General features: G+C 39.7%; 1 protein-coding gene and 1 pseudogene across 1 annotated transcript in view; both read right to left on the reverse strand.

The window, feature by feature from the left end:
* Positions 1 to 16327, reverse strand: part of TRIP4 (thyroid hormone receptor interactor 4) — a 68186-nt gene that overhangs the window by 35764 nt on the left and 16095 nt on the right. The window contains exons 6-9 of the mRNA XM_059915510.1: positions 14273 to 14402; positions 12158 to 12373; positions 8242 to 8368; positions 156 to 343 (exon numbers count right to left, since the gene is read on the reverse strand). Coding sequence (XP_059771493.1) covers positions 156 to 343; positions 8242 to 8368; positions 12158 to 12373; positions 14273 to 14402 — 661 coding nt within the window. The remainder of the gene's footprint in view (positions 1 to 155; positions 344 to 8241; positions 8369 to 12157; positions 12374 to 14272; positions 14403 to 16327) is intronic.
* Positions 5033 to 6990, reverse strand: LOC132360426 (eukaryotic translation initiation factor 4B-like; annotated as a pseudogene).

Consider the following 16327-nt stretch of genomic DNA (forward strand, 5'->3'; position numbering starts at 1 on the left):
TTTTTTTTAATTTAATTTTTTATTTTTTGGCTGCACCGCATGGCATGTGGGATCTTAGTTCCCTGGTCAGGGATCGAACCCGAGCCCCCTGCAACAGAAGTGTGGAGTCTTAACCACTGGACCGCCAGGGAAGTCCCCCTCATTTCTGCCCTTACCTTTTAATCCCTCTGACAAGCAGAGAAGCCCAAGGCTGATGCATAGAGAGGCACCAGCCACCATCAAAGCCTTCCTGAAATTCTTGGTCCTGGATTCGAAACTGATGCCGACATGAGCTGAACTCTAGTCCTGATCCTGCTGAATGGAAAGCCTTCTTCTGTGAGGCTGCACCCGTCTGATCTATCCACTATACAGGAAAGAAACCAAACATATAATTTTGTCTGACAAGGGAAAAATCTGGGGTAGGTATACAAAATGAGATGAATTCTAACATTAATGAATCGTACTGGAAACATTCTCTTAGAAAAACGTATCCCATCTTTGTCTGAAACAGGGTCAAAAAAGGTACAGAAGGTATAAATTCAGTAGGAGTTCCAGGTATGATAACATGGTCCCATCTTAAAGGATAGTTAGATAATGTTGAATTCTCCACACACAGCTTCCTAATTCCAGCAACAGTACAACCATCAGACCAAATAATTGGCCTGTAATTATTTCCACTTTAAAATGATTAATGATCCGTATTGGACAATTTCCCAATATAATTCTATCAGCCAGATGAAGGTTCAACATTTTGGTCCATACATTCTGCATGTGCTTAAGGGACAGGGTCACATACTGTTACAATGATAAAGCCAAACAGATGCTTTCGGGGGGCAGCAGTTCTGACTATTGGATGCATGAAGTATTCTCTTATCCTGAAATGAACAACTTGTCCCCCAAAAGACAGGATGAAGCACTACTGAAACAAGGCTCCCATCATGTGAAGAGAACACAAAATTACAGGGTACAGATAATTACAGGAGACTAAAGAGTCTTGGCAGTAGTTCAGTCAGAGAATGACAAAGGGTAACATTTCTTCCAGAGCAAGAAGACTGAGTGCTCTGAAATTTATTTTTAAAAAAAAGGCTCTATTAGGATGATGAGGTTTAGAGTTAGTTGTGTTAACTTTTTGATGTTTTATTTAATAATTTATAGGGAAAACAAAAATACTAGAATGGTAGTCTAGAGACTCTAAGCAATCATTTAACCCCTAAAGGTTTCAGTTTTCTCAAATGTAAAATGATGGAGTTGGACTAAATGAATCTCTAAGAATCTTTCTGCAATAAAATTTTATGACTGTAATCATTGTGTCATAGCTTAAAAAAAACACACAAACATTTACTATTTAACTCAGTATATGTGAAAAGCATATAAAGTCGGGAGACATATAAAGTATAAAAAAGATATGGTTCTTGCTTTCAAGGAACTTACAATCCTACGAGAAGACAGACACATAAATAACTATCCAAAACATAAAGCAGATTTGAGTAAATACTACCCAGGGATTTAAGTCCTTAAGCGGGAACACAGAGGCAGAACTGATCCATTACAGGGGAAATAGGTGATTTCATAAAACTGTTGGTGTATGAACAATCCCGAGGCCCAAATTGTCTGTTCTATCTCTATTACAGTTCTTGTTTATACTACCTGTTTTTCTACTCCACAGCTACTTTCCTAACTTAATCTTACTGTCTTTCAATAACACTATTTTAGAGCCTGCTAACTAGTCTCATCTCCATTTTTAGCCTCTAAGTGACTCTCTACCGCCTTACTAACTGCAACACTAAATTGGGCCCTCATCATCTTCCCACTGTGCTACCGCAATATATATCCTGTTTTTTGGTAGCGTGGCATGTGCGATCTTAGTTCCCCGACCAGGGATCAAACCTGCGCCCACTGCACTGGAAGCGTGGATTCTTAACCACTGGACCACCAGGGAAGTTCCTACTGCAATAATCTTTCTAGCAATTTCCCTGCTTCTGTCTTAGTCTTCCCTCTAATCCATTCTCTACATAGGCATGGAAGTCATGCCAACTGTCTGCTAAGGTTCTTCAAGGACTCTTCCTTGCCTACTGTAGAATAAAACTAAACTCCTTAGCATGAGACGTAAGGACTTTCATGGTAAGATGTCACCTGCTATACTGGGTTGAGTAGCATCCGTCCCAAATTTTTGTCCTCCCAGAACCTGTGAAATTGACCGTATTTGGAAACAGATATAATCAAGGTAAGATAAAGTCATACTGGATTAGGGTGGACCCCAATCCAGTGACTGATATCCATATAAAAGGAGAAAACACACAGAGACAAAGACATGCAGGGAAAAAGTCCATGTAAAGACAAAGGCAGAGTAAAGTGACGCAGCTATAAACCAAGGGATGCCTGGGGCCACCAGAACCTCAAAGAGGCAAGGAAGCGTTCTCCCATAGACATTTGGAGGGAGCATGGCCCTGCCAACACCTTGATTTCAGTGTTGAGAACTGTGAGAGAATAAATTTGTTGTCTTAAGCCAACCAGCTGTGGTATTTTGTTATGGCTGCCCTAGGAAACTAATATACTTACTAGCGCAGTTTAATTTCTAACAGTACTTAATTACTTGTGGTTCTCCCAACCTACAATGCTCTCAAGCTGCTGAGCCTTTCTACATGTTATACCACCTACCTAGAATTCCCTCCCCAAATTTGTCTGCTTGGAAATTCCTATTCATCCCTTAAGTCTCCTCTCAAAAACCATTTCTTCTGTGACTCCTCTGTGAGTTTATAATCTCTCTCCTAAACTCCTGCTGTATCCATGACATGTGTCTATCATAGCAATTATCTTAAGGAACTGAAATTCTTTGTATTCAAACACATCTTCCCACTAAATTTGAAGTCCTTAAAAACTTCAAGGGCTCTTACCTTTTAATTTCCCAGCACCTAGCAAAGAACCTGGCATGTATACAGTGTTGAATGAGTATCTCCAGTTAAACTCTTTAAAGCACTGCTCTGATTGCATCTCTCTGCTCAAGAACATTCTATGATTCACATTTATTTACAAAATAAAAATGTGAAAACTTCCTAGCTAAACACTTAACTCTTTAGTGATCTGACTCCACCTACCTAACTACTCCATTTCTCATGATAATCCCTTTTAAAAATATTTATTTATTTAATTAATTTATTTTGAACTTTAAAGATCAGATTTGTTTGGAGAAAACAAAAAAACCCACAACCTAAAGGATGGGATTTTACATCTCAAGACCTCTCCCAGGTATGAAGTCTATAGATTACAAATCATTTTCGTAGAAGATATTTTTGTACAAATTTTACATGTATTGAGGAGCGGGTCATAAATCCCTGTTTGTTTTAACAGGGTGGCAGGGTAGAGGAATGGGGGAAAAAACAGCTTTTTTGGACACATCTATTTGGAAGGAGCAGACATGAAGAGAGCAAACCCTACTTTTTCATCATCTATAGCAAATGGTTTTTAAAAAATACCCTCTCAACCTTGGGTATCTCTAAAAGCCACTTCCTAGCTACTAGGCACTCCAAGCCAATTATTTAAAGTTACTTCACTTGGTATGTCTTTTATGTCCACTGGGTAAATGATTATTATGCTCACTGCTGCAGCACTCATAAACCAACACCCCTGCATGGCTGGACAGGGTCTAACCTAGGACTGATGCGAGAAGAGACCAAGATGTCTTTTCTCTGCAGGTACCAATATTGCCCGTAAGGACACCATCTGTTGAGCTGACAGTACCAAGGTGCACATAAAAGCAGGCAAGTAAAGATACTGTGTTGCAAGAGAAGCCAGGACCTTATGAAATTGTTCTTCTCCATTATCATTTATTCTCTCAAGGGATGCTAAAAAAAAACAGAACCAAAAACACCACACATTGGTCTAGGCCACATTATAAATCCAAACATTGGTGTGGGATTTCACTTGGAGATAAGGAAACTTTTGTTTTTTAAAAAGCCCCCCATACCCCAATCAAGGTTGTAAGAAAGGTTCCCAATTTAACCAACCTCGCTCACCACCTAAGACTGGTAATACTAAAGTTTTCTGAGGTGTAAAAGGGGTCAAAGCAGCAGGAGCATGAATGGCTGGAGGGAAGGAGTGAGTGCCAAAACATGAAGGAGCCAAGATTTGCTTGAGAAAAAGCAATGATGATTCCTCATTGAACAGCTCCCAGGGGCTCTAGAGAATGCTTAGGAGGTCAAGTATGTGACTTAAGTAGAAGCTGCCTGTGGGAAGGTAACAGGAAAGAGTAGCATGAGGAACATAAGACGATGACAAGAGTCTAAATTTTTAAAGCTTCAAGATTTCAACAGAATATGGATATATTTGAACTTTCAGAAGGGATAGTGTTTAAGAAAGGGTGAAACCAGGACACATAAAAGACCTGGGAATTCCCACAACCCCTAAGTGCTTCCTGCTCCAGGAGGTAAACGATTATGTGTTCACTGGAGGTCATACCATTTTCCCTATTACTGGTGCAAAATAATTCATCAAATCCCCAAGCTACTTTTCAAACCACGATTTCCCCATTCATTTAGGTCACCAAACAGTCCTATTCTTCAGTGGTCTGTAGACTCACTCCCACCTACCCCCCTGGGGGGAACAAATGAAGGAACTCCCCCATAGGCTGGCCCCAGTAACTCAGAATTAAATGAGAGGAGGGGCTGGCAGCCTTCTGGAGACTAAAACAACATCAGAGACTAAACCTACCTTGCCGAGGATGGAGAATTTATTCAGATAATGTTTGAGAATTCATGTATGCCACACTGGATAATAAGAATTAGAGGTAGAAACCTCACACTCTTCCTTATACCTGCCTGCTGCCCAACCAGATTCCAGACACTGCATCACTATCACTGCCATTTTGCTAAACGGAGGCCCCTAGCCACTAGTCACACAGGCAACTGCACGTGTCATAAAAACGCACCACAACTTTAAACGCACAGCATTAAAAGCTGTACGTCTCTCTGGCTACATTGGTGATTCTCCAGTTAGTTCAATACTTTAAAGGCTGCAGCAGCATGCAAAAGAATTTCATTTTGTTTCTTTTTAAAAAAAAAAAAAAAGTTAAGAAAGGTCTCCAGGAGACGATGAGTTTTATTTTGTCTTGTCTGGATGGAGGTTTGATTTGCTCTCGAATGTTCCAGGGTGGTGAGAGACTAGGAGAAAGCACAGAATGCAGAGGTCTATTTGGTGTAATCTTCTCCCTCATTTTCATCTTCACCATCAATGGCAAGAGCAGCATACCTGCTTGCAGAACTGAACTTATAGGCTGGATTTTCTTCAGCTTTCTTTGGCTCAAGTGCAGATCTGGAGTCTTGATCCTTTTTGCCATCTTTCCTATCTGACTCCTTTCAGTGGTCTTTGTTCCCTCCATCTCCTGGACCACGGCTGGAATTTCCACTTTGGCCTTTTGGGGCACTCACCCCATCTACTTTATTTTCATCTTTCCTTACTGGTCCTTCCTCAGATGGTTGAGCTGGAACTACTTTCCCTCCACCACTTGTAGGGGACTGCTGCTCTGTGTCTGAGCTCTGAGATCGAGTAGGAGGGTTAGAACTTCGCTTCACCCAAGCATTCTCCTTTGGTGGAGGGGCTGGCATTACCTTTAGAGGCTGTTCAGATTTGGGAGGCCTAGAAGTTGGAGACTGACAGTCTTCCTCTTTATTGGGTGTTTCATTTTCTAGAGACTTCTCAGTCTCCTTCATGCATTTCTGCCAGATGTGGCTGAGGTCCCCGTCTGTGATGACTCACTTCCTGTCCTCGACCGTTCCCGTTCCTGAGTTTCTTCACTTCGCCAGCTTGGGTGTCTCTCCCGAGGCTGTCGTTCTAGTTTTGGCTCATCCAGCTGATGCTGCGGTTTCTCCTGTTCCTTCTGTAGCCGCTCTTCTACTTCTCGTTTTCTAGCAGCTGTGTCAACAGGCTTTGCACCTCCAAAGATAGAGGCTGCTCGACTGGACTGGGACGTGCTAGCAGCGGAATCATTTTCCTTAGGAGTACTCCGAGGCTTTAGGTTCAGTTTGGGTCTTTGGGGGGGAGCTCTATCATCACGTCTATAATCATCCCGAGAGTAATCATCTCTGGAGCTCCATGACCAGTCATCTCATCTGTCATATCTGTCTTCACAGCAGTCCCCGCCTCCTCTGTAGTTGTCATCCCTAAGGTACCCACTACCAAATGCTCTTCTGCCACTGCCTATCCTGGAATCGTAGCCTCTATCATAGTCTCTGCTGCCTTGGTCATCACAGCGATCTCGGCCCCCGTATCGATCCATGTCCCGGCGTGGGCCATCACGATAACTGTCCCGATACTCATCACGATATCGGTCTGAATCATAACGATCTCGATACTTGTCTCCAAAGCTATCATCACCTCTTCTAGGTGGGTAGTCATCAAAGCTGTAGCAGGACGGGCCCTCCAGTCTGTATCTGTTCTGTCAGAATCCGGATTTCTATCTCAGCCAAAAGAACGATCATCCCTGTCTTTATCCTGTGCTTGATCAGCAACGTCCACTCGAATTCTCCTGTTACCTAGAGACTCTTCGTTGAGGCTCAGGGCACTGAGCAAGGAATCCAGGTCCTCAAACTCAGCATAACCAAAACCTTTCAACCTCTCAGGATTGCTGGGTTCACGTGGTAAACGCACTGCACTGATATTTAATCCTCTAAAGAATTTCTTAATGGAGTCTTCTGTCACATCATAGGGCAGGTTCCCTAGAAAAGCAGTGTAGGGTGGTGATTTGGGAAGACGGCTCTGGTCGATATTGGGTTCCCAAGCAGCCTGTGGAGCAGTGGGCAGAATGGAACGGTCAATTGGAGGTGCCCTATACACGTCATCATCATTACTATGCCAAGTGGTTGAAACATCTCCTTCTAGGTCATCTGTTTCATAAGCCCAGCTGACTGGTTTGGGGACATAGGTGCTTCCTCCACCAGTCCCTCTATCCTCAGCCAGGAAGTCTGTTACAGAGACAGTCTTCCCCTTCTTATTCTTCTTTTTTGCTGAGGCCGCCATGTTTGGAGAGGGAGAGAGAATGCAAAGGTTATTTATTTATTTGGTTGCTCCGGGACTCAGTTGCAGCAGGCGGGCTCTTTAGTTGTAGCTCGAGGGCTCCTTAGTTGCGGCTCGCTGGCTCCTTAGTTGCGGCACGTTGTCTCCTTAGTTGTGGCATGCACACTCTTAGTTGCAGCATCCATATGGGATCTAGTTCCCTGAGTAGGGATTGAACCTGGGCCCCCTGCATTGGGAGTGTGGAGTCTTAACCACTGCGCCTCCAGGGAAATCGCGATAATCCTTTTTATGAGTACTATCTTGGTAGTCTAAATTCACTATTCCCTGTGTAGTTGATCCTTGAACAACACGGGTTTGAACTGTGTGGGTCCACTTATAGGTGGATTTTTTTCAATAGTAAATACTACAGAACTACATGATCTGCAGTTGGTTGAATCTGTAGATGTGGAACCTACTGTGGATGTGGAACTGCTTTACAGAGGGCCAGCTATAATTAATACACAGATTTTCGACTATGCAGAGGGCCAGTGCTCCCAACCCTCCCTTGCACTGTTTAACTGCATATATGTATATACGTGTTTGTGTGTGTGTGTATCCCATGCCTTATTCCTATAGCTAATTCTGATTGGAATTTTTTTCCCCACCATCCCCAAACACCATTTTCTTGGATATCTACTTTTAAGGAATGCCAGCTTCCCTATAAAAAGCCTCTTTTATTCCTCTCAACTGTCTTTCCCTCCTTTGGGTTTCCACTGTACTTTATTTATATTTCTATTAATATTAGAGCTGCTTATGTAATCTTTTCCTCTACTAGTCTATGTGTTCTTTGAGGATAGAAGCAGTGTCTGGTTGATCACTTACTTCTGTGATTATACATATTAGATGCTCAATGTACTTGATGGAAAAATGAATGACAACAATGAGTAAGTGAATTAATGTATTAATTTAAAACACCACACTATGGGACTACCCACATTCTATAAAAGACAGAGAAAGAACACTAACAAGAGGACCATGGGATTATTGTTTAAAATCTCTATAGTACTTAACAAAACCTTCTCTTGGGAAATACTCAAATGATAACTTGTCACAAGTGCTGCAAAAAAACTGGAAAAATTGGGTCAGAGTATAAGCTGGGTAGGAGTACTGAGAGAGCAGACTGGTATCTACAGCCTATGAAACAGGCACATTTGAAAGGAGAAATATCTGGGCCCAAACTTTTCTCATCATCAGTTAGAGCAAAGGTCCACTAACCTGGGGAGGGGACTGGTACAGGTTGGGATTCACCAGAAGTCCTAAAGGCTCTTCAGAAGATCTATCCAATTTTGTCGGTGGTTGGTTCAAGGTTCCATTGGCAATGGCATGTATTGCCTCATCTAGTCTGTGATAACAAACAAAAGGATGCAATAATTGGTAATGTCCTATGCTCAGAATATCTTTACTTAGCACACACATAAAACTCTTCAACAGTAATAAAACTTGACACTCAAAGAGGGGTCCATGGATGACCTTCCCTGCTCCCTCTACCAACTTCCCCTTCTCTTCACTCCAAGAACCCTAAGGAGTAGGAGTTGGTAAATGTTCCAGAACACTAAGAAAATAGGTATGGCACAAGACACTCATTCATCTCTTTAACAATATTATTAGAAATGCCAAGATTAGAAAAGGTGCCTAGAAACAGTCTGACCCACAGAAGAGTATTCTATGGCAGCCTATTTCTCAACACCTTCAATTATTCTTCTGCCCACTCAGCAGTCCCTCTCCATTCTTCCATGCTGATCTGAAGTCTATCCTTGCTTCATGGCCCAAAACTTCTAAGGAGGCCCTCTACCAGCCCAGTACAAAAGTACTTATTCCTTTCTCTGAAGTCCTGTAGCACTTACTATTTAAACAGTCATCAAATATACCCAATATTATCCAGTGTCTATGGTGTTTGCTATGGATATTTGGCTCTCAACCTATAAAAGAATGTGATGATTTCATTTAAAGATTATGGAACTAACCCTACTGGTTAGTAAGAGATCATAGGTCTTGCAGGAACCGTATCTTATTCTGCTCTACAGCTCTTCATTACTTGCTGCTGTACTCCATGTCCCTGACAGATGCTTGACAAATGTTTGTGGATGATGATTCTAAAGCACGATATAATGAAAAACTTCTACTAGTAGGAAAGGCTGAACCTGACCTTGAATACAATTAAAGAGATATTTGTTAGGAACCTCTTATACACAAGGCAACTTAAAAGGGGAGGAGGACAGGGCTCCTGCCTTCAGGAAGCTTTAAATCTAAGTGGCAGGTTTAAGACACCTTTAAAGATGATAAACAAAACAAGGAAGGATGTAATTATTACTGTAAAATAGATACAATCCATTTGGTGGTTATTATCCCATCATCCCATGTGTTGTACCAAGTACGTTCAAAGGGGAGGTAGATATTTGAAAGGCAAAGATGGGAGGACGGATATCCAAAGCAAGGAAAAAGCAGAAACAAAGGCATGAACCAAAAAAAAAAAAAAAGTACAAGAACTGGAGGTAAGAGGCAAGTCTAAAATAGGATGGGGATAATGGAATCTAAAGGAAGGAAACAGATTTGAGACATAGTACACTGGTTAAGTATATCTAGGACTCTACAATCTATGAAAGAAATAATATAAATAGCGAATCAATACATTTTTAGAATGCTCAGACTAACTGGCACACAAGCAAAGAAAAAAAAAGTGAATAAAAATTATGATGAAATGCCATTTTTCATGTATCAGAATGGCAAATGTATTTTTTTAATTGTTGAGAAAGAGATGAAGAAACTAGCATCTTGGTACCTGGTGTCAAAAAGTCAAAAAATATGCACAATTTAAATTCTGAGATACTGTCCAATTTCACTTCTAAAAGGCTGTACCATTTTTTATTGAACATAAAAATGATTTATCTTACACATAAAAATGATTTTTCTTACACATAAAAATGATTTTTCTTACTATAAAAGCAATCCATGTTTATTACAGAAAAACTAGAAAATGCAAATTAATAGAAAGAAAATGAAAAATTCCTAAACCCATCACCCAGAAATAATTTTATTTTTTCTTTATATCTGTGTAGCATATATGTAATAGTTGAGAACAAATTAATTATTTTGAAGCTAGTGGTAGAATTTGTTTTAGGGATAGAATAACCTCTGATTAGGAAAATTCTGTGATGGATTTGCCACAAATGAAAGAGAAAGACCGAGGACTGGGCCGTGTAGAAAGCATTACTGTGTTCACCAATATCCAGTTTTGTGTGTGTATGTGTGTGTGTGTGTGTGTGAGTGTGTAAGAGAGAGAGAGACAGAGACAGAAAGACAGAGAGATATGTATGCCATTTCCAAAACATGGAGTGAGATCTCCACATACTTTCTTTTCAGTACTGTGCTAGAGCCAATATGTGTATCTTTTCTCAACTCTGTTCGGTGACTTCATGTTGGTAACTTGAAATTGGCCATGATGTAAATTTTTTCAATAAACTTTATTTTTTAGAGCAGCTTTAGGTTACAGCAAATCTGAATGGAAGGTTCAGAGACTTCCCATTTACCTCCTGCCCTCACATATGCATAGCCTCCCCCATCATCAGCTATCCCTCACTAGAGAGGTACATTTGCTATAATTAATCAATCTACATTGACACATCATTATCACCAAAATCCATAGTTTCCATTTGGGTTCACTCTTGGTGTTGAGACTTAACATTTTAATATTCCCTTCCTTAATAAGAGGGCATATCCATTTTCCTACACTCACAGATTATGCAATATTATAAATTATAAATTTCAGACAATTTAATGATACATTATGTTTCAAAATGTGCATTTCCCTGGTAAATAGTTGAGCATTTTCAAATGTTTACTGGCTATTTGTATTTCCTCACCTGTAAATTGTCTGTTCTTAGCCTTTGCCCATTTTTCTACTGGATGTGTCTTTTTAACTTGCAGCTCTTTATATACTACGGATATTGCTCTTTTGAACTGTTAAAACTGTTTAAAATGTTTTCTCGTGGTCCTGTACTTCTTTATGTTATTTAAAATATCTTTGTCTTTTTGACTTCTGGGTTTTGTATCTTGCTTAGAAGGAGCTTTATCATACCAAGACATTAACTATATTCTCCTAAATTTCTACTATTCTATTTCTTTCTGATCCTTTTATTTCTTTTGCATTTAACTCTTACTTTTCTTCTTTTTTTTTTTTTTTTTGGCCGCACCACTTGGCTTGCAGGATCTTACTTCCCCAACCAGGGATCGAACCCAGGCCCCCAGCAGTGGAAGCTTGGAGTCCTAACCACTAGACTGCCAGGAAATTCCCTTGCATTTAACATTTTTGTTTAATTAATTAATTAATTTATTTATTTATTTATTTATGGCTGTGTTGCGTCTTCGTTGCTGTGTGCGGGCTTTCTCTAGTTGCGGCGAGCAGGGGCTACTCCTTGTTGTGGTGTGCGGGTTTCTCATTGTGGTGGCTTCTCCTGTTGTGGAGCACGGGCTCTAGGCACATGGGCTTCAATAGTTGTGGCATGCTGGCTCAGTAGTTGTGGCTTGCAGGCTCTAGAGCGCAGGTTCAGTAGTTGTGGCGCACGGGTTTCGTTGCTCCGCGGCATGTGGGATCTTCCAGAACCAGAGATTGAACTCGTGTCCCCTGCATTGGCAGGTGGATTCTTAACCATTGCACCACCAGGGAAGTCCCTGCATTTAACTCTTTAGTCAAACTTATTCTCACAGTATGCTTTGAGGTAGAGATCTAATGTAGATTTTTTTCAAAGCTGATGGGCCATCATTTATTTAATCCTTCCCTTACTGTTTAGAAAAGTTTTACACAACTATAGACACACACCCGTACACACACAATGCAGATGCACAGGTCTCTTTCTGGATTCTATTACGTTTCATTCATCTATTCCTGTGCCCAAACTGTACCTCTCTGTTTTAAAAACAGTTTTTTATAAAACTACAGCAGTTATCTAGTAGGACAAGTGGCCCTCACTGTTCAATTCCAAAATTTTCTTAGCTACTGTTCCATGTTTCTACTCCAAATGAATATGTTGCTCTAAAAATTAACAAAAATAACAGACTCATTAAAGGGGGGGGCAAATCCTTTACAGTTAAACTGCCCCCTTCTTTCAGACCCTTTCTGGTGTTGCCCACTTACTTGCTGTGATACTCAGCTAGAGGATTTTCATCTTCCATGATCTTCCTGCCTGCAAAGTCAATGGTGATCTTCTTCGAGAGCCGAGAGGCATGTCGAAATTCTCTCAGCTCCTCCTCTCGTTTCTGTAGGGCTTCCCGTTCAATTCTGGACAACCACTGGTTAGAATCACTGGCAAAGTAATCTGACTCATCATCAATGACTTGGGTCCTTCGAATGCTAAGGAAAAAAAAAAGAACACATGGCAATTAGGTCACTTGTTGACAAACAGGGACTTGATTACTTGGAAGCTGTTTCAAGTAGCTCACTCTTCTGCTGTCCTGAAGGTTATTATCTCAAATATAGATGCTCAAGAACGTTCCAAAACTAGGTCAAACTCTGCCTGATTTCCAGCTTCTGCACATACCTTATTCCCACTGCAGACTCAGCTCAGCTCTTAGAACGAATCTCACCCTCGGGGAGGAAAAGACACAGCACCATAATCTATTGTCCTCCTATTTTCTTACTAGTCCAGCCCTCACCTTCTTATAACTGGGCTTATGTCTGATTTTGCCGCATCTGAGTTCATGTCTTGGCAGCTTACTCAATATCCTAGTCCTTCTACAACTGGGACCTAGACTATTCCTGCTAGGCCCAATTGCTGCTATTTCCCTTAGAAACTTGAGTTCCATCCTGGACTCTCAGTCCTATAAGCTTATTCTTAGGATAACTTTATTACTCTACTACTACTATATGTCAGTTTTCACCACCTCCCCCATCCCCACCCCAACCCTATCCCCAGTCCCTCATTTAACATATTTACAAGGGCCAAGTTCCAAGATATGACAATCAGGCCTATTTCTAAGATCATACCAACAAAGAAATTAAGAACTAGAAGGAATCTTGATGATCCAACTCTCTCCTTCTACAGATAATAAACCTGGGCCTCAAAGAAGTTAAGTGACTACTCCAAAATCATAAATCACTCTCAACTGCATAATTAATAATCAGTAATGATATATTCAGGCATAGGGAAATACTGAAATCAGATTCAGATTTCATTTTTTCAGGACTCAGCTGGAATTATAGAAGTTTTAAAGTAGACTGAGAGTGGTCCTATACACAAACCTACATAATGAAATTGGCGCCCTTAGAAACTCACCAGCATAAGGGCAACAACACCAACAGGGAGAGACCCTTTGCCAGTTTCTGTTTATCAAAAAACGTACTCTATTTCTAATGATAAGTTTCACTGAGTAAGGATAAAAGTGATATTTAAGGATGAAGAGCAAATATTAGTTACAAACCTTGTGATGGGCTTACTTAACGAAGAGCTTTCAAAGTATATCTCATGTATTCACAGCAAATGATTTGAAAGTAGTAGGTGTGTATAACCGAAGGATTATAATGCTAGGAATAGACATATTCAGTTACCACAGTAAGAGATTCAGGGTCTTTCTAAGGATTCTCACATGGCCACTTGAGAAGTGAGCATATTAAGTCCTATTTAAACATTCTTTACCACTAATTGGTCTTCAATACATATTTTGTCCAAAAGAAGAAAAAAATGAAAGAGAAAAAAATAAAAAATAGAACTAACAAATCCATAAATCTGTTTCCTAAAGAGAGGTGAGTGGGCTCAATGACAAAAGTGTAGGAGTGTAAAACTCAATTTAGGGACATTATTGAATCAGAAAACAAATTTAGTGTCAAAGGAAAAAAGGAGGGTAAATCATGTCTTCCCATGAGGTGGTGTTAACACTCTCCCAGAGACAGTTTCTTATGGAGTATCCAGAGGCCCCCCAACAGTTGGCACATGGTAGGCACTCTAACATATGCTGACTGAATAAACGGATGGTTTCAAGTGAAACAAGTGGGGAACTGTGTCAACCCAAATCAACTTTCCATGGGGTACACCAGCATTTGCCAAGAATCAAAAAATATTGCAGGGTAGGATCCTCTCAGTGGGAGCCTATCTTATTAAGACATGATTCAAAAACAAGCTGTAGACCTCCTCCACAGAGCATCTGGCTCTTCTTTTGTTGTAAACACTTTCATAGTCCACCCTAAGAAGGTATCAAGTACCAAAATAATGGACTACTCTATTTCTTAGCATTTTTTATTCTAACCACATCATACCTAGTTCTGTCAAACTCTAACAGTTTGTCTTTATGCTTGATAGCCTTCTCCAGACCAGATTTAAATCGCAATTCTTGATGAGGAAGAAGGTCCTTGGTAGAGATGTCCACTTTTCCAGAATTCTCTGTCCCTGAAATTCAATAAGGAAATCAAATGGTGTCAGTGAATCATACCAGTTAGTTGTATCGCTGTGCAGCAAAGAACAAAATATCAGTAGATCTGGCTGTGCCCCTAATGACTGACAGCATTCATTTCAATGGAAAACAAACAGGTACACAGGCCAGGCTTTACTTGTCAGGCATCAAGCAGCACTTGACACATAATACATTCTCAATAAATGTTAAGGATCCACTTCTTCCCTTATGGAAATGTGGATCACTAAGGGTAACAAACTGTTTAACAACACAATATAAAAATGCCTTATAAGAAAAACTTTATTGAGTAGGGCTAAATATCACCTTTAAACATACTTTTATATATCAAAGCTAAAAACTAAATAATAAAAGGAAAAAAGAGAAGAAATTGCAGAGAGGGACAGAAATGAATAACGAGAACTTATCAGATGCTAAGGCACTTCATACATACTATATTACTTAATTCTCACAATAACCCTGTAAGACAGCTTATATTATCTTTGTTTTACAGATAAAGAAACTGAAATTCAGAGACATTAGTAAATTTACTGAGTTCATTAAGTCAGAAATTAAAAGGTAGAAACAGAATTTAAAGTTAGGTCTGTCTGGACTGGTGGTGCAGTGGTTAAGAATCCACCTGCCAATGCAAGGGACACAGGTTCGAGCCATGGTCCGGGAAGATCCCACATGCTGCGGAGCAACTAAGTCCGTGCGCCACAACTACTGAGCCTGCGCTCTAGAGCCCGCGAGCCACAACTACTGAGCCCACGTGCCACAACTACTGAAGCCCGCATGCCTGGAGCCCATGCTCCACAATAAGAGAAGCCACCGCAATGAGAAGCCCGCGCACTGCAACGAAGAGTAGCCCCCACTCGTCGCAACTAGAGAAAGCCCGTGTGCAGCAACAAAGACCCAATGCAGCCAAAAATAAATAAATAAATAAATAAATAAATAAATTTAAAATAAAATAAAGTTAGGTCTATCTAACTCTAAAGCCCACATTCATTCCTCGGCCCATGTGTTATCTTCCTTTGTGACAACATACCATAAATCTATATATCCCAGAAAAAGTAGTCATAAATTATGATAGAACCAAGATATAAAATGTGTTAGGAAAACAACTAAGCTGTAATGAAGGCTAAACTCTATTTAAAGTCCTAAAAAAAAAAAAAAAAAGTCCTGTCAAATCTTTCTTTCAAACTTAAAAAAAAAGAGAGATTGATTCTTGTGTTCTGAATATAAGAAAAACACTGAGAACTACCTTTTCTCATAGCAACGACCCTAGAAAAATCCAAATGGAAAAAAATATGGAGACATGTTCTACCTCATTAATAATAATAATAAAAAATTACGACTATAAAAATAAAATAACACGAAATGTCAAAACCCAATAGTGACAGGTTTTGGGGTAAAATACCAATATTGTTGTAGACTAGTACAATATTTTGGTAAAGTAATATGGCAAATACATCTTAAGTGTCAAAAATGATAATATTCTTTGACTCAGTAATCCCATTCCTAGGAATTTATCCCAAGGAAACAAATCAAAGATATAATATTAACAAAGTTGACCACTTGTGGTATTATTTATAATTCGGAAAGAGTCAAAATATCCAGTAATGAGGAAATAGATAATCAATTATAATAAATAAATTTAATGACTATTTTTAAGCACTAAAAATTACAAATATGAAGAATATATGGCAACATAAACAATAATTATAAAACCTTAGTTAAAAAAGGAAAAACATAAAATTCTATATACACTGATTACTACTTCATAATACCAACCAATCTATCTATATTTAAAAAACAACTATGAATTAAAGCAGGAACAAAATATTTGCACAAATGGAAAGTAATGAGTATATTGTTTTCCCTTTAAAAATGTCCTTAACTATTTTTGTCATGCCTTTTTCAA

This window comes from Balaenoptera ricei, chromosome 2 (genome assembly GCF_028023285.1).
Source record: "Balaenoptera ricei isolate mBalRic1 chromosome 2, mBalRic1.hap2, whole genome shotgun sequence".
NCBI classification, from domain to species: domain Eukaryota; kingdom Metazoa; phylum Chordata; class Mammalia; order Artiodactyla; family Balaenopteridae; genus Balaenoptera; species Balaenoptera ricei.